The 25,606-nt window shown below is 37.6% G+C and overlaps 1 protein-coding gene across 1 annotated transcript in view; it reads right to left on the bottom strand.

Annotated features, from left to right (window-relative positions):
* Positions 1 to 16,147: 16,147 nt before the first annotated feature.
* The window catches only part of TACR3 (tachykinin receptor 3), a 41,091-nt gene continuing 31,632 nt past the window's right edge, over positions 16,148 to 25,606 (bottom strand). Inside the window, exons 4-5 of the mRNA XM_014278468.3 lie at positions 19,587 to 19,783; positions 16,148 to 16,656 (exon numbers count right to left, since the gene is read on the bottom strand). Coding sequence (XP_014133943.2) covers positions 16,317 to 16,656; positions 19,587 to 19,783 — 537 coding nt within the window. The 3' untranslated portion in view covers positions 16,148 to 16,316. The remainder of the gene's footprint in view (positions 16,657 to 19,586; positions 19,784 to 25,606) is intronic.

The following is a 25,606-nucleotide window of genomic DNA, read 5'->3' as shown; positions in this document are numbered from 1 at the left end:
CCCCTGCCGCCCAGGTCATGCAGGAAGAATGACAGTGCGCCATGTGGCATGCAACTGGGGCTCCCTTTCCCTCTGACTGGGGCAGGAGAGGACTGATTTCTTAGGACACCCTGATAACCTAGTTGCTGGCCCCTAGGGATGGCCCACAGAGATTTTCTTCAAAGTTTTGGAGCCAGGAAGATACTCTCTCCACAGCTGGTGCATCCATATTTGGGCTATACATCACTGCCAAGCTGTCAGAATATGATTCTGACTTTGAATCAGCTTCCTCCACCATGGCCCATGTGCTCAGGATGTCCTTTGGATCTTTGGAGACCTCATCATTGTCTAAATCACTGTAGATGACTTCCAGCACAGCTAGTTCTCTCAAGTACTGAATGCCTTTATCTGTGGCAGTCCATTTTCCTGGGGAGTTTGCAAGATCTTCCTTGAATGGACATCTTCCCTCACACTTGAGAGGAGCCATCTCCAGAGACTGCAGATTGCTGCCTCTTTTCCAATTCCTCTCTCAATTCCGTGGTTTCTAGTAAGGGATCCCAGCTGCTGGGCTTCCTTACCTTCCAACTGCTGTCGGCCCTGTTATCCCAGCATGGGAGCAGCCAGGCAGCAACCTGCTCACCTGGCTGGCAGCTGTAATCTTTCCATGTGTCTCAAAGTTCTGATGAGGTCGGGGACCGGGTAGTTTCCACTTCCCGTCTGAACTCCCTCACTTCTTCCTTCAATTTCTTTGTTGAAGGACCTTCTTCTCGGTCAAGCCTTTCCTCTTCTTCCTCCTCCCTTACTGATCGATGATATGGATCCGTTGTTTTCCTTGTCCGCTGTTTGTTTTTCACTGCTGGGACAATTACTGTAGTTGTTGTTGTTTGGGTCCCTGTTGCATCCATGGTGCCTTCAGGTGCGATTTGGGTCCCCGCCTCAGCCGCAGCCTGGGAGAGGACCGAGCTGCGGCTCGATGGTGCAGGCCAGGCCCCAGCACAGCGACAGAAGCTGTTGGTTTCACTGGGGTAGGCAGGGCACCCTTCTGTCGGGTGGTGCGTCGGTGTGCCAGGTTGCTTGTCTGTTCGAGTGTAAAGTCCCAGGTTATGGGAGGTGATAACCATCCTAGGAATCTGTCCAAATCCTTCCACACACCCTCCCACCCCGGGACCAGCTGCCTGAGGGCACATTTCAGTATCACCTAACCCAAAAGTTGTCTTCTCTTCCATCAGGATGAGACCAAATTCCACAAAACCTGCAATATGCCAACAGTATTAATTAGTAGTATTAAACAGCTCATGTAAGGGTGAACAAGGACCTCGGGAACCTGCATAATAAAACCACCCACATCAATTGTAGGCAGGAAGAGTATGATGTATTCCTTCATCCTCTCTACAAGACAGCTCCCCCAAGCACAGCGAGGCCAGCAATGCCAGGGCAAAGGACATAGCCATCGTTTATTCTATCATGTTACTAAGTTCCCTCATCCTCCCCACAAAATAGCTCAAATTTTATTGTTTAGTATCTTCTTATGCAAAAAATAATGTGATGTTTTTTCAGTTTACTCAATCCTCTTCCAGTTCTTTTTACTTTGCGGATGCTCATAGCCTTCTTGTGTGAGAGAGAAGGGTTCCTTTCAAAGTTTTTCCAATTCTCTGTCTACTAATGAACTTCACAACTCTGTGCTTTCATATTATGTAGATAAAGTGCCTCTTGAGGAATAATAATTTTTAATCAGGGGAAACTTCAAGCAGTTAAAGGGGTTGAGAAACTTGATTTATGTAATCAGTTCAAATTTTACATGTCACAGGAATTTCAGATTTATTTTTTTCTTTCATTATTTGGTTAGAGAAGGTAAGAAGTTTTGTGGCAAAAATATGTTGAGAGAACATTAATTTCTTCTAAACATTCAAATTCTAAAATATTGAAAAGAAGTTTTGAAATGTGTAAAAAGTATGTTAGTAAAATATATTTTTTTTTGGCTCAATATTACTTTTGTTTTAGAAATATTCATATCTGATAAGAAATACTAAAAATGTTCAATGCTATCAAGTGAGGCTTTTCTTTTTGGCTAAGCACCATTAAAAGTTTTTTGGGAAGCAAGGGATTTTTCATCTTGCCAAAATTTTTGATTGATGTCTTAGCTCAGTGGGGGTTGGAATAAAAATCCCAAAGGTTTTTGAGTAGTATAGTACTTCTTCCTACCTAGTTACATTTCTCGTCTGACCTTCTCATACTTTGAAATAACAGGTTTCTTCACCATTAAAATTACTGTTTTTCTTAATTGCCCAAAAGTGTTGCTTTGAAAATAACAATCCTGCCTTCCAGAAACTCATCCTTTCCTTCCCAGAAAAGCTAACTACATTAATCTTAATGGAGAATCTGAGCACTGGGTTTCAATGAGTATTTACTTATTAAATAAATTGATTTTGCTGTCTCTAAAAAGATGTCCTTTATTTTCATGAGGCTTTCATGGCTATCTGATAAGACAAATTGAAAAGACTCTCACATCCTTCAGACAGGAATACTTTTCCAGTTTGTAGCATTAGACGAATTGTTTGGTTTTTTTTTTTCCTTGCTGTGGTGCTAGTGGTTTGGGTTGGTTTTTTTTCCTCTGAAATGGAATGTTCCAGTCACATGATGGTCATTCAGACAAACCATTTTTTTATGCTTTAATACATATTTAAAGAAAACCTCTCACTCAGCCTCTTTTCTATTTAGATACTTTTGTATAGGAACAATTGTGTGAATGAGAATAAAGAACGAACAGTTCCTTGAATCCATTTTCTCACACATGCATCTGAAACCTGTTTCACAAAGGTTAAAGCAACTATGTTATGACTTTGCAGTCTATAGCTGAGCCATTGAGGTAATAGCTTGCTTTCTGTCTGTTTGCCTCATATTTGCAAAATATCTCCATGGGCAAAAAGCAGATTGATCGAAAATGTTTTCTTTTTCATCTCTATTCCATAGTGTCACAACTTATACCACTTTAAGATCTAGGATGTGCAGCGTCAAACATCTTTGGTAAGATGCCGAACTACTTTAAAAACATCTTCCTTGGCTTTGTCAGGACTTGGAGCTTTTCTGTACTTCAGAGAACAAAGCTTTTCTGTATTGTGAAAAGACCTTCCTTGGTGTGAACTAAATGACTCAAATAACAGAAGAGTAAGAGTGTGTGATGGTTTAGACCCTTTGTTTCAGCCCTTGATTTCCCAGTTGAGGAGGGGCTAGTGAGTTACGCATGTAATGGTGAGTATTTCTCTTCAAGTTCAACTGTAGTAAGACCACATCACTCAACCCACTAAACTGCCCTTCCGTGTCAGCTGTGGTATTAGGGGTACTTTGAGAAACTCTGTATCTCCTTAATAGTATCAGTGAAATCCTGAAAAAACACTGTAGACCAATTGTAGAATAATGCTTGTTAAGAGCTTTTAGAGTACGTGGAAAAGCAGATATCTTGCTTGTTCATACATACATTGAATTATTTTGTCTATTTAAGTGATTTTGCCTATTACAAGGTCTTGCTTTTATGCAGCTAGGAAGCAGGGTTTGTGTTTTTGAAATATTAGGACTGTGGCTGTGTTGCCTCACAATAAAGATTTCTATGCATGATGCTAGCTTTAATATGTACTGAAGGATGAATATCAGACAGTTGTAGAACAAAAGTCACTTGAGAAAGATCATGAAACCTCTGTCAATAATGTAAACAAGTGCATTAAAGCTGGTGGTTCCAAGGGACTTAGGCAGGATGCAAAAAAGACAAAATTATTCTAGCAGAAGCCAAAGACTGCAGTGCATACTGCTGCCTCTCTTGGTTGTGATCTATGTCCACAGGTAAGGAATTGATTACACCCTTAATGTGCATCGTGCTTTCAAAATGTCACAAAGTTTTGAGAACAGACCTTGGCTGTTAAGTTTCTGACAATTCTAAGATTTCTCTACAAACCCACTGTTGCACATCAGGAAAAGCCTTTCCTTTTACATTCAGTAAATTAAATAATTTTATATTTTACGTAGCTTAGTGGAAATAGCTAAACCATCATTAATGATCGAATGTTGGCAGTGCTTTTTTCTTTCATCTCTTTCAAAGCATCTTGTCATTTATAGCTCTGTAATTGTAACAAATTTTCAATTTCTGTGTAAATGGATGCCTTAGGAGTGAAACTAAGAAAAATAATGCTTTATGTTTTCTTCTTTCTACCTGAACAAATGAAACTCTATAATGAAAATATCTGAGTGGATTTTGCTCAGTTATATCAGAGTGAACCCCGTGTAATTTAATTAACTTTGTTGCATGCGATTGAGAGGAGTATGGTATTTGGTCCTAGATGCTATCTCACAGATCATCTTGTGAATTCAATGTTAACCTTGCATGGGGAAGAGAGGCATTGTACTTTTCCACTGAGAGAACCAGGAGACATTTTGAAAGCCTTTTCTAATCAAGTTGACTACTATTATTAGCAAACCTATTTTAAGCTGCCAGACATTTCTTGTGTTACATGTAAATTGAAAGCTCATTGAATCAGCAGGTTTTGTTTTCTGTTGTGTGAAGTATGCAGCACAGTGAGTCTTGCTCCATAGCAAAAATTTCAGCAGTATTATGCTAGTAATGTAAGAGAAATAAGTACAATGCTTATATATTATGATTATAAAATAATTATTTTATTATACTACCATATATGAGATGAGACATATCAATTCCCTATCATAGTTTTCAGTGTCATGTTTACCCAGTGCATTCTGCAGGTAGACAGTTTGATAAAAAAAAGAAGTATTCCTGTTAAGCATTTTTGGGGTTCCTATTGCTTTTTCATTTTAGAAGGAGACAAAGATGTTTGTACTTTGATAATATAAGACCACAGAAGACCTGGAGGGGGGATAAAAAAAAAGAAAAAACATTTATTGTCATTTGTAGGAAAGCAAGTTAAAAGAATTTACCTTTGGTCCTGATATATGCCTTTCTTCACCCACCCCCCCACCCCCCCACCCCCCGGCCTTGTCTGTTTCCAGTAAAAGCTTAGCTTTCCTGGTGTGTTCATCAAGGAAAATGCTGAGCTTTAAAAATGTACATTTAATGATGTACGTGTAATGATTTCTACAGTTTAGAGACTGCTTTCTCTCAAGAGTAAGCAAGATTAACAGTGTGTTTTTTTCCTATCCTTTTCTTACTTTTTTTAGAAGGTCTTTGAAATAAAATGAATAATCAGATATTTCTTAGAGTCTTATTTAAAAGCATTTATATTAATCATTCAAGGGCACAATGCACTTTGGGAGAAATGTAATACAGATACACAACTGTAATCATCTTTGCTGCTTTGAATCTGTGTTACAGAGTAATGTTGGCTTTTTCTTGTTGAATACCAAAGCATCTTCTGCAACTCTTATCTTGAAGATTATGAAAAAACTGAGTTATCCCCTTCCCATCAACAGAGTTTGAGACATCTTCTCACAAAAGAGGAGGAAGAGCTGAGACTAATGTTTCTTAGCTATAGTGGCCTAACTGTAGCACATTCTTTTTACGGAGGTAGCAGTAGTTCAGTAGGACCACTTTTAGGCTGCCTTACAAGTACAGTCTACACATAATAGCCAAATAGAGAAGCAAGATAAAAGAGGTAGCATTTACATTTATGGGCATAAACCTGAAAATAATGGCTCTAACAATATTTCATCTATGGGAGAAAGACAGGAAATTTCAGATATTTGTAAGGGATTGAATTTCACCAGTTTCTGACTCTGCAGTAGTGCAATTTTGTGAAGCACTCAGCCAAGATGTGGAAGGAGAAAAGAGCAAAGTACACTTTTGATTATTTATATCATGGTAAAGTCTGACCCTGTGCATTGGTAACCTGTGATAACAAGTTAATTACATATGCTAATTTAATTTGTGTGCACAGTCCTGGGTTTTTAAAAGCATCCAGCTGATGCTCAGCTGTTACAAGTTTCAGCTGCTCTCAGTATAGTTATGCTGCTTGTTTGGGGGTTGGCTGGCTTCTAAGAGCTGATCCTAGCACAGGCACCAAAGTTCCATGCCTTCCTCTTCAGTCTGATTAAATACTCCCCATGAAGAGATAGCAGATGAAATTTCCTGTTAGTTTGGGGAGAATCTGAATCATATAAAAAAAAAAAAAAAGAGAAAAAGCATTGTACAAACTGGAGCATGGCCTGACAATCAGTAACACTATTGTAGCTGAGAGCACCAGCTAGAGTAGTGCGATTGCTGGATTTCTGCCAGGGAGACACCAACCAAGGTTCAGCCATGGTGCAGGATCTTGCTCCTCACCTCATGGTTTAGCACTCTGCAGCATATCAGTGCGCAAGCTCCTTGTTCTGTGGCCTGAGCGGTATGTTAGAATTGCTACCTTTGGTGTTCCCCAACACGAGTGTACATCTCTCCAGAGGCAGCGTTTTCCAAAATCTCAATTTCATGGTTGGCAGGCAAAAGATAGCTTCTTATTCCAATCTATTCTATTACGTTTTTCACTACCCTCACCTTCAGACAGGAGCTGTGGGCCTTGCAGAGATAACAGCCCATGTATGTACTTTGTTTCCTCAGTAAAGTTAATTTAGTGTTTGACCTTAATTCCTAATAGCTCTGGCAGTGATTGGAAAGACAGAAGTAATGTTAAGTGCTTTGTATATTAAAACATCAAGACCTCTCCTAATATATCCAGAAACATATGGTAGCCTATGTAAGAGGAATTTAATTTTGTTTCTTTTTTCAATTACCCCTAAAGACAAGGGCTCCTGGGTATTTTGCAACATGACCTGCAAGCTCCTTTATCACCTCCTCAGAGGCCTCAAAAGAACTAAGGCCCTTCTGCAATCATTAGTCCACAAGCCACATTTATTCAGTAGAACAGGAACATGCATTTTGAGCTGAAGGTCATATTACATTAATTAGGAAAATGGTGACCTAGACACCTTCAAAGCTGTACATCAAAATGATATGATTAGCACACTTTCTTCTGTCGTATCAACCTCTGACACATCCCTGGGGGCTTCTGTTGAAATACTCATCTGCCCGCGTGTGTGGGGTGGATTATTAGCATCCAACTGTTTGGTTGTTGCTCATTTCTAACTCCTGTTGGTTGTTTATTTTATCACTTGAGAATTCTGGCAAGGATCTGAGCTCTGTGAATGGGCCAGGGCCACCACTGACAGGCCAAGGTGTGCTGGGAAATTGCATTGTTCTTTTCCATGGATGAAACTCATAATTTTATTCAAGGTCTTTCTCCTTCCCTGGAACTTGTGTGTATATGTGTGCATTATTTGTTCTGTTTCAAAGAATTTCTGTGTAACACCCACCTTGGTATGTCACTGTGACAAGCAAGACAAATGCATTTGCTTGCTAGAAAGCAATTAGAATTTAGATCTGTTGATCTTGCCTCATTTCAGGTCTCTAGGTCTACATTATGAAGAATTGTAGAGCTCTCTGTGTCTCTGCAACTCTACAAGTTGTAGAGCTTGCAGAGGTGCAGCCATACTGGGAAACCTGCCAGGTTGCATCAGAGCTTCCTCCTGGCCTCACGGTCAGGCTTCTTTTGAGTTGAAACAAGGAGAGGTTGACCAAAGATCTTGTTATGGCAGGAAGATGGGAGATGGTTACGGTGTGTGAGGAGTTTTGCCATCTTCTTTGGAAAATACAGAGCCAAAGGCTTCCAAAATATAAATGTTAAATGTAACAGTTTAATGATAGCTTATGTTGTTGCAGACCTTAACTGCCCTTTCATTTGCTGGCTTTCATTGTATTGTCATTCACAACTCAACATTTCCATTCATGCCTGTGGGCATATCCTCAGAAAGTGAATAAATTGTAACTTGTTTTGGTATTTCCACTAGCTCCTGTATAGCCTCTAATAGTAAGGTAATTGATACTCTAATGCTCATAATTTTTGGAATATTCTTATACCAAGGTTTTAAAAGGAAAGCAGTAAATGAAAACAGTAAATAACTGAATACATATAGTCAGGTTATGTAGCAAATTGGTTAAATCCTCCTGAGCTGATGTGTGAGCTTACACCTTGTATAGATAGAACTTGTATAGAGCTGTAACAAGCAGAATTCCAGTTGATCCCACTGTTGTATTGGGTAACAGTGTCATCTGGGACTAGAAGTTGGCCAGGTGTAAACTTAGTCACATCTCTTCCTTGTGTGCTGCTGTCTACAGGAACTGGCATAACTTAATCATGTTAGCCTAGTGGGACAGACAGCCTTGCTACAGACACTTAATTAAAGATAATTTCCTAATCAGCCAGCCTGATACTTGGGAATAAAAAGTACTGGTGCTTAGACTGTTTGAAAAGGAGATACCTTCAAAGATAAACAGCAGAAATACATTGGAAGCTTTTTTTAGGCTGTTGGATGTGTTTGGTAGTAATTTTCTGCTTTCTTATGTTGTTCATGCTATTTTGTTTTTAAAAAGCACTTATTTAGAAATATTTCCTGTACAGTAATGTATTTGCAGACTTTTTTTTTTTCAAGCTGATTCAGCAATTCAGTGTTTGTTGTTCGTCATGGGTGGTTTGTTGTACAATACGAGCATGGAAGATGCTTCTGATATGATCTTTCAGACATATAGTTTGTGCCAAAACTCAGAGCATTCTATGGTTTGTGAATTCAGCATTCAGATAACAAATACAGCAACCTATAAGAGCTAGGACAATAATTTTTCGGATTTTCAAAAATATTGGTAGAACTCTTTGACAAACTCTGTTTTTCACTTACAACTCTGCTAAATCTGGACTCTGAAACTGGACAATTTTGTTAGACATATGGCATGTTCAAATAAGTTGGGTTTTTTTTCCAGGAAATTAATTTGTTTTCAGCTGCTTTTTTTTCCATGGATTTTTCTGAAGATGAGATATAGTTCAAGTAAAAAATCACCTCACTTGATACTCTGTGATTAGTTTTTTATGTTGATTACTTAAAAACCATTGAAAAACTATTACTATCCACCTTTTCTACTGGCAAATGAAATTATTGATCTTGGTTTATTGCATTTTTAACTTATCTTTGGCTACTCTGAGGGACAGAGATATGTTTTCCAAAGACAAATGCAGTATGGTGGTTTTCTACTGAATTGTGTTTTAGCCATTCAGGGCCAAAGAGTCAAACTTCACATATATATACCTTACCTGTTTAAGAATATTTTTTAATTTCTGTATAAGATATAGAATGTGCTAGTGCAATTAGTCCAAGACACTGCAGAATAGATCAGTAAGCTGCAAAACTAAATTGTGTGTTAAACCCATTTACCTGAATAGTTGGTTTTGAACTTATATTTGCAGTCCCAGTGGGGGATACTACTCTTTCATCTTTGGCATGGAATGCAGTTAGATCTCTTCCTTGGACAATGTTATGCAGCTGTAAATGCTACTGCAACCTATAACCAAACTGATCATGGGTATTGCTACCAGTTATCCATTTTTAGGTGCAGTTTGATAAGCTGCCATGATGACTGAGAAGTCAAATGCACAACATCCTCTGACTGGTCTGTAGTTTCTTTGGTGAAAGCTTAATCCATCATTCTGTGATGCTGATTAGTGCTTGTAAGGAAGTGCTAAAAGGATGTTTGACCAGTGGCACCAGAGTATTTTGAGTGTGTCATGGTTTAACCCCAGCCAGCAACTAAGCCTCACACAGCTGCTCACTCACTGCCTTTACAGCGGGATGGGGGAGAGGACTGGAAGGGTGAAAAGGTGTAAATGGGAAAACTTATGGGCGGAGATAGTTCTATAGGTAAAGCAAAGGCATGCACGCAAGCAAAGCAAAGCAAGGAATTAATTCACTACCTCCCATGGGCAGGCAGGTGTTCAGCCATCTCCAGGAAAGCCGGGCTCCATCACATGTAACAGTTACTTGGGTAGACAAATGCCATCACTCTGAATGTCCTCCCCTTCCTTCTCTTCCCTCAGCTTATAAACTCAACATGGTGTTCTATGGTATGGAATATCCCTTTGGCTAGTTCAGGTCAGCTGTCCTGGCCGTGTCCCCTCCCAATTCCCCGTGCACCCCCAGCCCTCTGGCTGGCAGGGCCTGAGAAACTGAACAGTCCTTGACTTAGTGTCAACATCACCCAGCAACAACCAAAACCATCAGTGTGTTATCAACATTGTTCTCACACCAAATCCAAAACACAGCATTGCACCAGCTACTAAGAAGAAAATTAACCCTATCCCAGCTGAAACCAGGACAGAGGACTGATTTTTTTTGTTTTGAAGGAACATCTAGCTTCCTGAATCCATCCAACATTGCCAGAAGGCAGAACACTCTGATCACACTGTGTGAGACTGACATTGAGCAAGCTGGATTAAATTTTGTGCTAAATGGAGGCAACCTCAAAGAAGAGTCCCCTCCATGCCTTCTCTGTTTTGCCTCAGGATTAGACCTGAAGGAAGGATTAGGAGCCAGAATCTTAGATTTATATGGGAGAACTATTGAGGAACCACAGGATCAGGTGGGGAAAAAAGGCGGCTTATAAATGCCTGGTGTGAGAAGACATATGTCTGTTTTATGTGATACACGTTCACAATAATTAGATAAAACTATACCCAAAGCTTTCCCCAGTTATTCAAGTTGTTCAGACAAGGAGAAGCTGTTTAGCTGTGCTTGAAAAGGGAGGTTTGAGGGTTTTGCTTATTCATTTGGTTTGTCATGTTCAGCTGGAGACCAGACTGCTGTGGTGCTCTTTGTATGAATCTTCATGGGCTCAGGATGACCTGAATGCGGTGGAAGCGGAAGCGTATCACTTAGAGAAGTCTGGGAGAAGGGATTGTTTGTGAGATGTTTGCTCAGACAGTACTAGGGACAAATGTTGGAAGCTTTTGAGAGCATGAAAGATAGTTACACTGTTTTCCCCCCCCTTTGTATACACTAGGACACTAAGTGCTTTGTAATATGAAGGTAGCTACACATACTAGGAGGGGTGTGTGTGATTATGAATACTAGAAATGGTTCAGCCTTGACAGCGTGGGCAAGTTTACCCATAGTAATTTGGTAGTCTGGTAATTTCAAGGCAAATTTTAGCCCTCTCTGAGCTCTGTGTTGATGTGCCTGTGCTATTTTTTATGTCTAAGCTTATCTTCTGCTAGCTCCAAAGTGTCTTTACATCCTATCAGTTTTAGGGGGATTACATGCCTAACAAGCTATGAAAAGTAGTTTTGGACCCAGGGGCAAACTCTTTGGTTAGCTGTCTCTCTGTCTCTCTGCCAGTACTGGTCCTGCTTCCCAACATGTATTAGCTGGTTAGGTGACAGCAATGGCATTGTTTAGTAGCCCTGATGGTGCTGGGGTGCAGGGCACAGGGGGAGAAGACCAATTCCTTTCTGCCTTGTTAGAGTCACCAAATCCCAGGAGACCTGCTCCAGGTGGATAGCCTCACCTGGCCCATTACTTGTTGGTGATACACTAGCCTAAATGTTGCCTAAGGTTCCAAACTCAAACAAAATGAATGAGCACTGTGAACATACTAGAACACACTTCTGAATACAAAGCTTCCTTTCTTTAGTGTAAGGCCCTACTGCGTAGAGCTTTGGGCCAAGGAAAATCATTACCTTTGATCTTTGAGGTGTTGCTGCCTGCTTGAAGTTTTTCAGTTAACATCCAAGAGGGAGGTTTCAGTATTGCAGACAGGAAAGAGCTGCTGGCAAGGCTGCTTTATGAAGTCCTTTGATGCTGAACCTTTCCCTGTCCTTGGCTTGTCAGACCTCATCTGGCAGAACATCTGCCAGCCTGGAGACACTCTGCGGGAATATTTTCCTTGCATGCAGGAAGGAGCTTGCCTGAAGTCTTGGTGTGTGTAGTGTCTACAGACTTGATCTGTTGCTACTCTCATTTGCTTATGAATTTGCGGACAATGTTATAGAAGAGCTGTTGGGTATTTCAAGTGTTAACAGATTTGCAGCATTAGTGAATGCCTGTTGATTAAATGATTAGGTTTTTTAATCATCTAAAACATGTAAATCCAAGCAGGCTGGGCAACATGAGTTTTCAAAGTGAATGTACTTTGGAAATACAATTTATGTGACTGATCCTGATGTCGCTTTTTGTTTGCATCTCAAATTTTGCAGTGAAAAACTTATGCTGGGACACTTGGAAATCGTGGTTCCAGAGGCTATGTTACAGTGTGTTTGTAACAGGCAAGCTTGGTATTTGTAAATGTAACCATCTGCTTTGGGAGATCTGATTCCAATTGTAATCCAATATGCATGTTTCAGTCTTAGGAGAGAGGCAATCCCATTAGCCAGTAACAGTATACCATGTGATATATGAACCCATCTGAAACAATTTGAATGTAAATACCCACAGCAACTGCTCGTGGACTGATAAAGAATAATCTTTGATTGCACTCAACAAATCAATTTGAATTATGAACACAAAATAACTTGAATCTGCTCATGAACGGGAAGGCTTAAATTGAACTGAAGGCATAATTTAATGCAAGGAACTCATACAACATTTGTAAAGAGTGATGTATCCTAAGCAGTATCTCCTGCATCTTTCATAGCAATATGCAGAAGTATTCAATAACAAACAATACATAGGAACCAGACTCTAAAGCTCATCTAAACTAGAGGAAGCAGTATGGCAGATTTAAATTTCTACCTGAGCTGGGGTAACGTCGAAAGTCTTGAAATAAATGCAACAGAAACAAGTGTTTCTACAATCTGTGTAGTTCCTGGAGAGAACAGCCTGAAAGGTTTTGAAATTTGTATCAGTGGAATAGGAGTTCTTTTTTACTGCTGTGAAAGAAATTCACCAGTATTAAAGGAGAGATACCCCTTCCAAACACCCTGAATGTTATTATCTAGATAAAAAAAAAGCAACTTGTAAAACTTGTGTTTTGCTCTCCTTTTCTATATGACTTCTTTTTGTATGTTATTTTTGAAAACGTGTGTTAGTACTGGTCAATGACCTTCCTCCATGGACACATTTAGTTACCAGACGTAAACATGCTGCAAACAGCTCATGCCATGTGCAGTTGTGCCAATGCCTCCCAACCTTGACAATAATACTTAAGGGGACTGGAAGGGAGGCTGTCAAGGGGCTCCTGCCAAATAGCCTCAGGCTGCAATCTACTGAATGCATCATGTATGAGTACCCTGAGCTTACTCAGAGTTCATTTTTCCTCTCAACATCATGCTTTCATTTGGAAGACTTGAGAAAAAGGTATTATCAATCTCTGTTCATGAAATTAATTGTGAAGAGTGTGCTTAAATGTAGTAAATTTTAGGGTTTTTTTTCACTCTGGTGTGTTTTGGGGGGGTTTTTTTGGGTTTTTTGTTTGTGGTTTTTTATTTATTTATTTATTTATTTTAAATAAGTTTATCCAATGTCAAGGGAATGACAGAGGAAACTGATGCTGAACATACTGTCTCTGGAGATTCTGGAGATATGAAAGTTAAACCTGCCCTATACCAAGGGAATGTCACTGTAGTTCAGGGAGCAATGATGTCTTTTCATCAGAAAAACATTTTAGAGGCAGACTCCAGTAGGAGCCTGGGCTAAAGTAGTAGGAACTCTTATACATGAGAAGGACTCATGTTTCAGAAGATCTTCAAGATCAGAAGATGCTGTTGAATTGTAGCTGCTTCAGAGGAGTATTAGGCCCCTTTCCACAGGAAGCTAGCTCTGTATCTGTCTGGTTTCCTTAACTCACCTCTTAGCAAAAGTGAAGAAGGTGGATTGAAGGTTGCAGCACAGATGTGAGACTGCTACAGTGCTGCACCAGCAGACACATAGAAGCATGTGCACTGCATGCAGACTACTACTTTGAGCAATCTTATTGGCACAAACTGAGGATGACCTAGTTTTCGGTACTTCAGTGAAGGGTGTCAGGAGGCTTATAATGAACTTTACAGTGACCAGGACACTTAACTGAAAATGTTTTTTCAGAAATAGTAATTCAAATGCAATCTGCTGTCAGTCACAGTTTTTGATGTGCTACTTGTTTAACAGTGTAACCCATCATGTTTCTTGAGGCTGAGATGAAGAGATGGATTTGCACCATGTATCATTGTAATGTTTTCTCTAAAGCAAAACTGTGATTAAGAGCACAGATCTCTTAATTTGATGTACAGGAATATTCTGTAACTTCAGAGAACTACAGCAATGGTGAGGGTGTTTTTGATACGTTTATCCCACCAAAATATAATGACATGATAAATGGATTTCTTGTCCAGGAGGTCATATTCACTTAGTAAAGTGAAATTTTTTCACTAATTAGATACACAGGTGTGAGGAAGCCACCATTGCTTCTTCAATATTTGTCAGCCAAGGATAACAAAAGTTATATGAGGATGAAGTTTTGTATTTTTGCGATGTTGTAATTTTATATACAGCTTTTTAAGATTTATATTCTTTACAGCATATGTTTGGAATACATCACCATCAGGTTAATATGCTTAGGTTCATTTTTTGTTGTGTGTGTGCTGTCCTGAATCTTCTCAGCAGAGTTGTTAAACACCTGTGAAGATTTTAAATTCTTAAAATAGAGTATTTCAGGGGATAAATAGAAAATATTTTTTAGAGGCATTGCATGACACTTGCTGGATTACTATACACTCCTTTTTTTTAATAAAGAAAAAGCAAGGGTATTGTGGCATGATAGAAAACAGAGCTGTTTTTTCAGGAATGCAGACCATAGGAAAGCATAAAGCAGCATTTAAAAGGAAAGCCATTAATGAACAGAGCTCTTCAGTGAATTTAAGATCAGGCCTTGAACAGAAAAAGTGTGAGTCTGGAATTGTGATACATTTTTCATCAGAATACAATACTCTGTGACCAGGTTCTTCAGTTACTCCACACGTGGTGGGTTTAATGTTAAATACCGGTATACTACTTTGGGGTATTTCACCTTACGCAGGTTTTTGGTTTGGCAAACTGGTACAGCAATGCACTGAAATCACAATACAAATACAAATTACACTTAGCAGAATATACCAATTGACTATACAGATGAATCACAATACAAACATTATTCTCAATACTACTCTTTTATGATATGCTCATTGTCGCAATGCTGGGCATTCCCCATTGCTGGGAAGGAATGTGGGCTCAAGGCAGCTAAAGCCTTTCTCTTTCCAAACTTCTCTTTGTTAATTGTTCTGTTCTGATACTGTGTTGGGTTTACCTAGGTATATACTCCCCTGTGCTGGTCTAGCTACCTCAGGAAGACACTCACACTCCTTTGCTTAAGTTTTGATTAACTGAGTACAGACATTCACACAACTGGTTGATCCATGCAACTGATATAGCCATTTATCTAAAACAAAGGCTGCCCTCTGGACCCTTTTATATTAAGTTCAGCTTTCTTTGCAATGGTAATGGTCAGTGGATTTTGACTGAACTGGGTGGGAAAGTGTCTGCATAATAATGCCTAACATGTTTTTGGATGCAGACAGAGGAGTAATTTTACATGCATCTAGCTGTGGAAAATTTGGGAAAATAGCCCAAACATTTTTTTCCTGGTAAAAGTGTTTCATAGTGAAACAATTTACTGTATTTTCTGCAGAGAAGAGTTCATTGCCACAGTGGTATTTTTCTTACGTGTGAATCTCCTGTTTAAAATCTTTTGACCTTTCCTAAAGTCAGTAACAAAGGCTCTGTTGCAGTCACTGGAGGAAGATCTTATACTTAAGCACTAAGATACAAAGCTATGGGACATTCATTTAAGCAATACATCCTCCTGGAAGTACACATTCCATTGGAGTCTAATGTTCACTAATATAGAAACTTCAGTACAATTTAATTCAGGCTCTTAGAAATTTTCTCCTTTAAAAATAATCAATTCTCATATATATTTGAAAAATTGTGCTGTTGCAAACAGAGCTGAACTTCATTCATGTGAACATAATTTTGTCTATTTGCCTGGGAATAAGCCTAAATTGTAAATCAGTTGAATAGACTTGGGACTCATTAGGTCTTCATTTATAAAGGATTTTTTTTTGGCAGCTCTTAAATACTTTTGTTACTGTAAGATTAATACTCATAATAGAAAACATTGTACATTTCAGCTTCAAGAAGTACAAGAGCCTGTTACATTTCAGTAAGTGAAACATAAATGCCACAGGTCAGATACAGTTAAAACAATTATTTTTTATCCATTGGCTTATTTTAGATAATCACTACAAACATTACCATGTATAAGGTGCAAGTGTGCATTTGGACTGATGCATACATATATCTTCAGGTTCCTTTTTCTCTCCATAGCAGAAAAGTAAATGATGCCTGAAGTCTCAGATTTTTATGGCTAGGGTTTATCAGTGGAGTTACATTTGCTTTCCTGTGGTGTGAATATCTAGTCCCAAATTAGGAGAGCATTGTCCAGTGCTGCCCTTCTAGCAACTGTCACCATGAAATACTTGGGAATAGTCATCTACTGATGTGTGCAGTGAACTGATGAGGCTTGAGGCTGTGGAGACAGTCTTGGAATTCCTCCATGAAGAGCCATTGAAACTCATGTCCCTCAGAGCTTCTTTTTTCTTACGGCTGGTGTGGGTGTTGTCTCCATCATTAGTGTCGAACACCACTGTCATGCTGGACTCCATTCTGGACACAGCGTATAGGCTGCTTTGCCGGGTGGGATGAAACCTGGCTGACTTGAGCTCTAGCTCATCATAGCTGGACACCTCAATGAAGGGGCACCAGCGGAAAGCTCGCTTGAAGCCAGCTCGGAACCTGGGAGGAAAGATGCTTGGTGAAAGCCTGTGCTTGCGAGAGGCAGCCACAGGTCTTCATCTGAAAACATATACTGTGCTGAGTGGACACTAGCTCAACTAATTGTCTTGCCTCTAATCCTGCTTGTGGTGAAATCAGTGGAAGTTCACTTGACTAAATTCTGGGTAGGATAAAAAAGATAGTGGTAACATCTCATTTCTGTTTCTGACTTTCTATATACTTTCCATGCATTTTTACATTGGTGTTTTCCTGATACTCAATTTCCCTTCCTTTGCCTGTGCTTAAAGAAACAAACACCAGCTTTCATAGCACTGTCTTCACAGAAATTGTTTTGATTTGGCCTATGATGAAATCTGCACCTTTTTAATTTTCTCTTGGCAAGAATTTTTTCTCTAAAACACCATCCTGGCTTCCAAATTCCAGTATCCCTTCTGTATTTCCCTCTCTGACAGAGATGCTTAAATGGGAATGATGTAATGACTAATAATTGTTGCTACAAAATATTTGGAAAATCATTTGTAATAATGAAAGAACATCCTAGGAAGTTAAAAACTGGCTGTGAACAATGTAGAAATGGGAATTCTGAGGCTTTAGCACATTAGTGCTTGTAATATTCATACAGTATGATTTTATTTCAATTCAGAGGCAGAGATTTACTATAAATACTATTACTTTTTTGTGTGTATGTGTTTCCAGAATAGGTTATATATATTAGAAAACCAACTTGCTGTGTGACCTGAAAAAGAGCACCTTTTCACATAGACCTAAAACTTATCAGACTTTCTCAATTGTCTTGCTTCTTTTTGTTTCAACAATCAGCTGGGTTGTTTATTGTGTCTGTAAGCCTTCTTGAGCAATGATTCAGCTACCAGAGTGATGACTGCAGATAAAAATTTATCTGCATAAAAATGAGGTTTTCAGTGGAAGTTGGCTGATCTCACAGAAGTAACTTTCTTTCCTCCTCAATTTTTTAAGTGAACCACAGACTTGTCACATGATGAAAAATGAGCAGGTAGCTTGCTATGCAGCATTTCTCTGTTTATATGCAATTATGAAAAAATATTGAAAGAACCTCTGATGGAAATGGATTTAGTGAAGGAAATTGTAAAAGCTTAACATCTTTAGATTATTATTTTTTGTCTCACCTTCTACCCTCTTTCTCATTCAGGCATGTTTTTTTCTTCATCTTGAAATAATGCTCTCTTTATCTAGATACATAAATAGTATCCTAATTAGCCTGGAAGATGAGGCTAGGTGTAGGTGTTATAACTCTGTCTGAGACTAGATCCAGCAGCAGTAACAATACTGCACAAATTGATCTGACTCCCAGCAACAGGCTGTATTTTCCTCCTGCATGAAAAGGAAGTAGACGTTCCAGCTTCTTGATTTCAATATTGAACTTAATTACAAGAAAACTTTCACCAGTATTTCATTCTTGCATTAAATTCTGAACAGAGTGACCTTCAGTCTGTCTCCAAATTGTGAAGTTTTTGTTGATTTGGGTTATTCTTTAATCTAGATGTTTAATTTTGCAGTGTATATGTGTCAAAATAAGCCACATCAGAGATAGTATTTTTTTATGTATAATGTCTTTTGTAACTCTATCATAATAACTTTTTGAAGAAAATGACAATATTTTAAAGGTTTTCTGGTAGTAATTGAGAACATGTGAGGACTGAATCTTCCTCACCCTTGATTTTACAGACACCGGATACCCTTTGAAATCTGATTTCTATTGAAATTAACGGGAAATTTGCCATTTGAATTAGGACTTATTTCTGGCATACTAAAACTATACCTCTTTTTCAACAGTTGTAAGTAATCAAAAAAGGCAGAAGGCTGTATGTAATCAGGCATTATCTTGACATTTCAAAAGACTATGAATGTTAAGCATCATAAGCTACCCTCATCAAGGAGGCAGACTCCAGTGTTTTTACACCAATAAAAACTCAGCAGGATTTGGTTGCTTCATTTTCTATATAGTCTCCTTTTGACAGGTGTTGCATGATCGTAAGTGGGGTTTTATAAGTATGTAATAAAATTGGTATAAAGCTTGTCAGCAATTAAACTTGACACTGTCTGCTCATTCAAAAGAGATTCCAAATAATATTTAAGATTACTTATTCAATACCAATCCATACTGACTGAGTTTGTGAACTAATTCATTGATTTTGGTGGTCTTTATGTAGTAATACTAGAAGAAATACTGAAAAATAGGATGGCCAGGATGACATTTATTGCAAAACTTGTCCTACAAGCTGAAATGAAAAACATGCATTCATTCTGCCATCCAGTTGTCTCAAACTGCCAAATATCTGTAAAATCTCACCAAACTCAACAAATGAAGTGCCTTTGAAATTCAGAGCATAATACATTGCTATCAAACAGTACTGTAAATTAGTATTGAGTAATGAGAATATAAATATTTTTTTTATTACCCTGTTAAAGACCTCAGAGCTCAGTAGAAATCTAATGGTGAGGTATAAAATACACAATAAATCACATTTTATATTATATTCTTCCAGCATTGCAAAACAAATTTGTGGATACAATCAGTTAGTGACATGCAGATTGCACTGTATATAGCTAGTGACTGTCTTTACATCTTTATTTTAATGTTTTGCAAGCCAAAAAATATTAAACTGCTATAGATTTTAAAGTTTGCATGTGGAAACAGGAAGGGTTGGTTTCTGAATACTGAATTTTGCTCTGAAATTTTAAGTAGACCAAAATATTTACTGGAAGTGTGCATTTGTTGTTTCAAGATTCATTTCAAGTACAAACCTAAAGGAAAGGGGGTTTTATGTTTGGTTTTCTTTCCCACTAACTGGAAACTATTCAAGCAAAAACTCTTTGTCTTTTATCCCATTTAAATCATTTATATTCTCATTGAAGTTATGCATACCAACTGTTTCATCACCAGCTCTTACCTCTTATTAAGGCAACAGTAGATAATGGGATTGTACATTGTGGAGCTCATGGCAAGCCAAAAGCTGGCCAAATAGATTTGCTGAATGTATTTCCACCGATTTAATTGTTGATAGATCCCAGTAACTATGAAGTAAATGTGATAGGGCAGCCAGCAGATGGCGAATGTCAGCACAACCACAATCATCATTTTTACCACCTGAAAGAAGGAAGTAATAATGCTATTTAATAATGTACATTAGCCTTTTTTTTTGGACTAGCATTTCAACATCCATTAATTATTTTCTTACATTTGATTATTAGAGTTAGTCAAATCAAAGATGAATATGTGATATAATTTTCTTTTTAATCTGACTGTTAAATTTCTAGTCTGGGGTTTTTATTGTTTTGTTTTTTGGGGTTTTTTTTTTCTTGGCTGGAGATGCTCCTTTTCCTGAGAAAAATAACATGAAAATGTTCTCTAAATTTATTTGTATTGATTCTTCCAAGTAATATACTTGCTTACTTATATTTGGCTATCTAAAATACTACTTTTTTCTCTACACCCAATCATGGAATAAGATTGCAGGGTGTATTGTTTGGACCTCATTTTGGCCTTTATTGACCCTGGTGTCTTTTTCTGTTGTGGTCTGCAAGTATATTCCTTGTCCTCAGTTATTAGATGTGACTTGAATAAACAGTAGGTTGTAGGAAATGAGCAACTGTAGTATCCTGTTTAATTTCAGAGGCTAACAATTTCCTTGGCTGGTGATCATTATTTGTTGTTTTCTGCAGGCATCATAACATCTGTTAGCTACCATAGTTTCCATTAGGCACAAAGGAAGAGAAGCTCCATTTGGTGCCTGACATATGAGAAGAAAAGTTGCAAGTCATGTAATACTTTCACTCCTGTCTTTCCCTCTTCAGCTATGCCAAATGCTAGCCCAGCTACCATTTTCAACACAGCATGTCACATGTTTACACAACAGATTTTGTTTTTGTAGGTTAAATGAAACTAGACATGATAGATCTGTGCTGGGAGGTCTCTTGTTCATTTGTACTGTGAATAGTGAGGAATAATAGGGATAATAGGGTTTGCTATCAACAGTTCCTTTCATTTCTCTGTACAGGGTGCTGTTTCCTACTGTCAGTAATTTTGTCAGGGAAAAAAAAAAAAAGAACTGAAATTTCTTATACGTACATGCCTTAGGTTGATATTTTTATAAAATTTCAACTAATATAATTAAATATTTTTACCTATAAATGTTATGGTGTCATGCTTAATTCATATTACAACTTCCTGTGGGAAGAATAAAGCAATTTTTCATTTAATATTAATTTAATATATGGCACCAGTTTACAAGCTTCCCTGCTGTATGGGACTGTACTGTACAAGATTTTCTTTATGAGAATACTTATTATTACTGATACATATAATAACTTAAAAGATACAAAAGGGGCATCTGTCCACACATGCAATGACATTATTAATATTTGGTTCTTCTAAAGCATTTTTCATCAGTTAACTGTAAATCGCTGCAGAGGGAAGATCAGTATTATTATAAGGGAAGGCAACACACCAAAGCATAGTATCACTTTCACCTTTGGTGACTTTATGCCGATATCTGGGACCGTACTGTATGTGAGGTGTTTTTTGGAGTAGGGAAGAGGTTGTGACTATGTGTGAATAGACATTTCTGGACTAAATTATGTGTCTGAAATGATGCCATAAAAATACATTGTCAAATCACAGACTATTGTTAAATGTCATGCCTTTTCTACTCCTTTGGATATAACTTCCACCATTCTTCTGCTGAGGATTTATGTCTCTGCCTTGCACACGTTGTACAGGTAGAAGACTTAACTCCATAGTTTTATCACAATATTTAAGCTCACTGTCTGCTGATTTACAGATGTGCTTTCCTTGTTACTGTATTTTTATAACAGTCAGGAATTGTAAGTATTACTTTAACACCATTCAGGTTTTCTCTAATTTCAGAACAGTTGAGTGTCTAATTACTTGCCTTGATACTTAATTAGCAAGTCTTGTAGTAACAGCTGTGTATGTGAAATTGTTCCTAGAATTATTTGTCATTGAAATATCATATGTATTAATTGAGGGATATTTGTCTCCAAGTTTTCAAAGGTACTAAATTGAGGGATGTTGTTTCCAAGTTTTCAAACTGTAATCAGGCAAATCCATATTTACACCGAACATTTAATCTGTGCAGTCCTTGAGAACTGAAACAGTAGAGCTTTCCAGCAATAAATGTAGTTGAATCTGGTTGAACGCTGTGTCACTCATGTCCCGGAGCTGCTAGAAAAAACAATCAGATTACAGGTTGCCAGTTTGGCATTCAAAATTGTGTTAACACCATTTTAAAAAGAAAATTATTTGTCTTTTTTCTAACATCCAAATTATTATTGGCTAGTTTTCTGTGTTATATTAAAGGACAAGGCAAGCAGTGCTTCAAGAACTTACTTAAAGGTCTCTGAAAGCTAATAAACTTTCACAGTCTGTACAAATAATAATTTTTTTATTTCAACTGCTGCACTCAAAAATTAACACAAATTAATTAAATTCTGATTTAACCCAAATGCAGTATTTCAGGTTTTCTTCAGGGAAAGAGAAATCCCCAAATAACTGTTTACACTATGACCCAAATAAATTCCTCAACTAAAAAAAATTTTGTCACAATTTCAGGCAATTCAATTCGTATTTCAAATGTTTTAATTTTTGTTTTAAGTTTTAAAATGAAAAATGGCAAATCACCAGAAAAATTACATCTTTTCTGGCAAGGCTACTGTTTTGTTTAAAACAAAACATCCACCTTTAAAAACAGTGAAATTGGCATAAAATTTTCTTCTTGCTGTTTCTGTCTGGAAATCCATGATTAAATATAACATCATCATCATCCTGAAAGCTGAAATTTCTGAAGCAAATAGTTAAACTAGACAACAAGCAAAAGGTGATTTTAGATGACCATTAGTGTTTGATTTAATTTGTGAAGTAACAAATCACTGGAATGACAGACAGTAAAGCACACTACCTTCTTAATTATTCAGGTTTGCAGCTGTTTTACATAAATAAAAAAAAATACCTTAAAAGTTAAAGTATCATTTTTCTCTCAGATAAGCCTGCATCAGTCTGAGTTTCAATGAAGTGAAAAGCAATATACTGATATATATCTATTTAGGGGGAGACATACAATGGGGTTTCCTTATCATGTGTAAAGTGTTTTTTCCTAGAACAAAAAAGTGCTAATTTTTCCAGCAAAAAGAGACATTTAAGAGAAGTCAAAGCTGTCATTCTTCCAAGTATTTATGAAGTACAGTGCCCTCATTGACATATTACCTAAGGACAAGATAAGTGAGCTGTTGCAAGTCTGTGTGGCATAAAATTGTTTGAAACGGGGCAGTTACAGTTGAATATGAAGACAACCGCAGAAATTATGGGAAGAATCAGAAAGCACTAGTCTGTCCTCGTTTCATCAGGCAAGGATGAGTATGTGTTGGCAGAAATGGAGGAAAAGAAGAATAAAAGGAAGCTGAAAAGGAGGGACATTATTCCCAATTTCCTTTCCTCTTTCAGAGACAGGCACACACACCAAGTAAGGCCCTACCATACAGTATGGTTGTAGTTCTTGTCTATACCCTTTGTCTTTCCAGTGTTATGTTTTATTTCTTGATCATCTAAATAACTGTGAACAGAAACAGATTTCAAAGTCTATAAACCCAGGACACCTTGATTTTACTTGGCATAACCCCTGATGACAGTAAACGTTTCAGGTCAGTTAGGGCACAGGGAAAATAAGTGAAACAGGCCAAATATGTATTTGCTGCAAAAGCCTGATTGTGTTGTCCCAGTACACTGTGATGTTTCACTAAAAAATTTCCAATGACACTTTGCAGGTTCAACTGCAGAGTATAAAAGAAAGCCTGTTTTGATTTTATTTTTTTTTTGAGTTCTTAGACCTGTGGCTCTGACAATACAAAGTTCTTTTGTTTCTTTTTAATATGCCTGTTCTGCTTTATTTTTTTGAGGTATTGCTATTTTTCAATTGTTTTCTCCTCTGTTCTGTGTTGCATAGAATTCATTAATAAGGGTTTGGTCTTGTACATTAGGAAACATTTCTAAAGCAACCAAACCAGGAAATTACTGAATTCAGCTGTGCTCAATGTCTAGCTCTGTTCCTGCCACCATTTCACCACAGAGCTTTCCAAAATGTGATTGGTGTGAACATCACCAACCTGTGTCCCAATGGCACTGTTTTCCCTGGGTGTTCTGCTCAATCTCCCTTTGTGTACTATGGGCAGCATCACCAGAGGAAAGGGGTTTTTTTTTGTTTTAGGAATTTTGTTAAAATTATATGTACTAAGTCTCTCAATTGTGCAATCTTTAGGCAAATCTTGAGGCTAGATTTGGAATATGATGGAAAATCAAAGTATTTTATATTTTGATTTTCATCAACATGTTCTGCTCATGTTGATGTACTTCTGCCTATGTCTATAAAAAATTATGTGCTTTAGAGTCTTGCCTGTTCCTTTAAATATTTCCTCTCTCAGTGAGAAGCATTCTTTATTTAATGAATAGTATGTAATGAGGAAAAAATGTATTTAAAAGAACAAAACAAGTATTGTTCTTTGGAATTGGAGTTTGCAGGTTTGCCTTTGTTGTGAAACCTTTGAAGCAGTAAAAGTGAAAAGGAGCTACTAGATTCTGCTACAAGTGGAAGGAGCAGCGAATATGTGTGTTCATCCCATCTCTTCCCACCCACCACCCCTCCCATTTTTATATTGCATGAAAAATAGCTAGAAAAATGAATCTGACTTATAATGTAGCATTGAAAACAGCTCTTGAAAGATTAGGAATAAAATACGCTTTTCTGAGAGACTCAATTGCTGCTGGGGGGCTATAGCAATTCACAATTCAAGGCATTGATTTGCCGTTAATACCTAAGACTTAGGCCATGCAATCACTTCCTTTTCAATCTGCTCTGCAGCTCCTTATTGCCTTTCTAAGTCATCTTTGATATTGCTACTTCTACAAGGTCAGGAATTTGGCTTCTGATTTCATTTGCACCAATATCACACACTATAGCTTCATCAGTTTCAGAACTTTTACTCCTAGGTGTTATGTAGATGTAAATGAAGAGCAAATACTTTAAGAACCCATACAGTGTAAGAATGTCTTTTTTTACCCAGTCATGGATATTATTTGTCCATGAATACAATGTAAACACAGTTCAGAGAGATCTCTGGGAGTCAAAATGTATTTCTCTTTCTGATCTGTGCTCTTTTGGAAGAAGTAAAATACCATACTAACATTGCACGAAGTATTTCTCCCAACATGTTAGGATGCAATCAATAAATCCATTTCCCAGGCTGGGGAACATACATGGCACTTGCACACTAAGCACCAGAGAGAAGGAAACACCGTTATGTCTTTTGCTTCTCCACAAAGCTTATTTGGAGTAACCTATCTATCTTTTGCAGGAAAATTAGGATTCAAAGGTAACTTACTGGTACTAGTACAGAGATAGGACTGAGTTCTGAGATACCAGGTGCTGTGGGTTTTCATATAAGTTGGCAAGCTCAGGGATTTTAACCCATAGAAAGAATATAGCTGAAGGAGATGCACATTTAGAAGGAGAAAGAATCAGAAAGCTTTGAAGTCTTTCAGTCAGGTAAGGTACTTGTTAATTCCAGTGCTTGACAAATGATTTTATTCTTCTAAGTTACACTTCCCATCTATTTTTTCTCAATTGCTTAAAATAAACTGTTTTTCATTTCAGTTTTCAGAATGCCTTGCTGTGGACAGAATTCACAATCACTTTGTTATTTAAGCTGTAAAGCTGAAAAATATATTCTGTTCCAGTAGAAAGTAGCTTTGGATCAGATTGCTGTCTTACAAATGCTAAAATGTGGTGTCACCTCCCAAAGCAAGTCTTAGATACTGTAATTTTTAAATGATGCTTTTCTAATGTTGCATGGAACACAGCTTGACAGTGACTTTAAGAGTCTCTCAACATGCCAAGAAATA

The sequence above is a fragment of the Falco cherrug genome, chromosome 1, assembly GCF_023634085.1.
Source record: "Falco cherrug isolate bFalChe1 chromosome 1, bFalChe1.pri, whole genome shotgun sequence".
Taxonomy (NCBI): domain Eukaryota; kingdom Metazoa; phylum Chordata; class Aves; order Falconiformes; family Falconidae; genus Falco; species Falco cherrug.
Note: the sequence above shows the minus strand (reverse complement) of the source record. Positions and strands in the feature narration are given on the sequence as shown.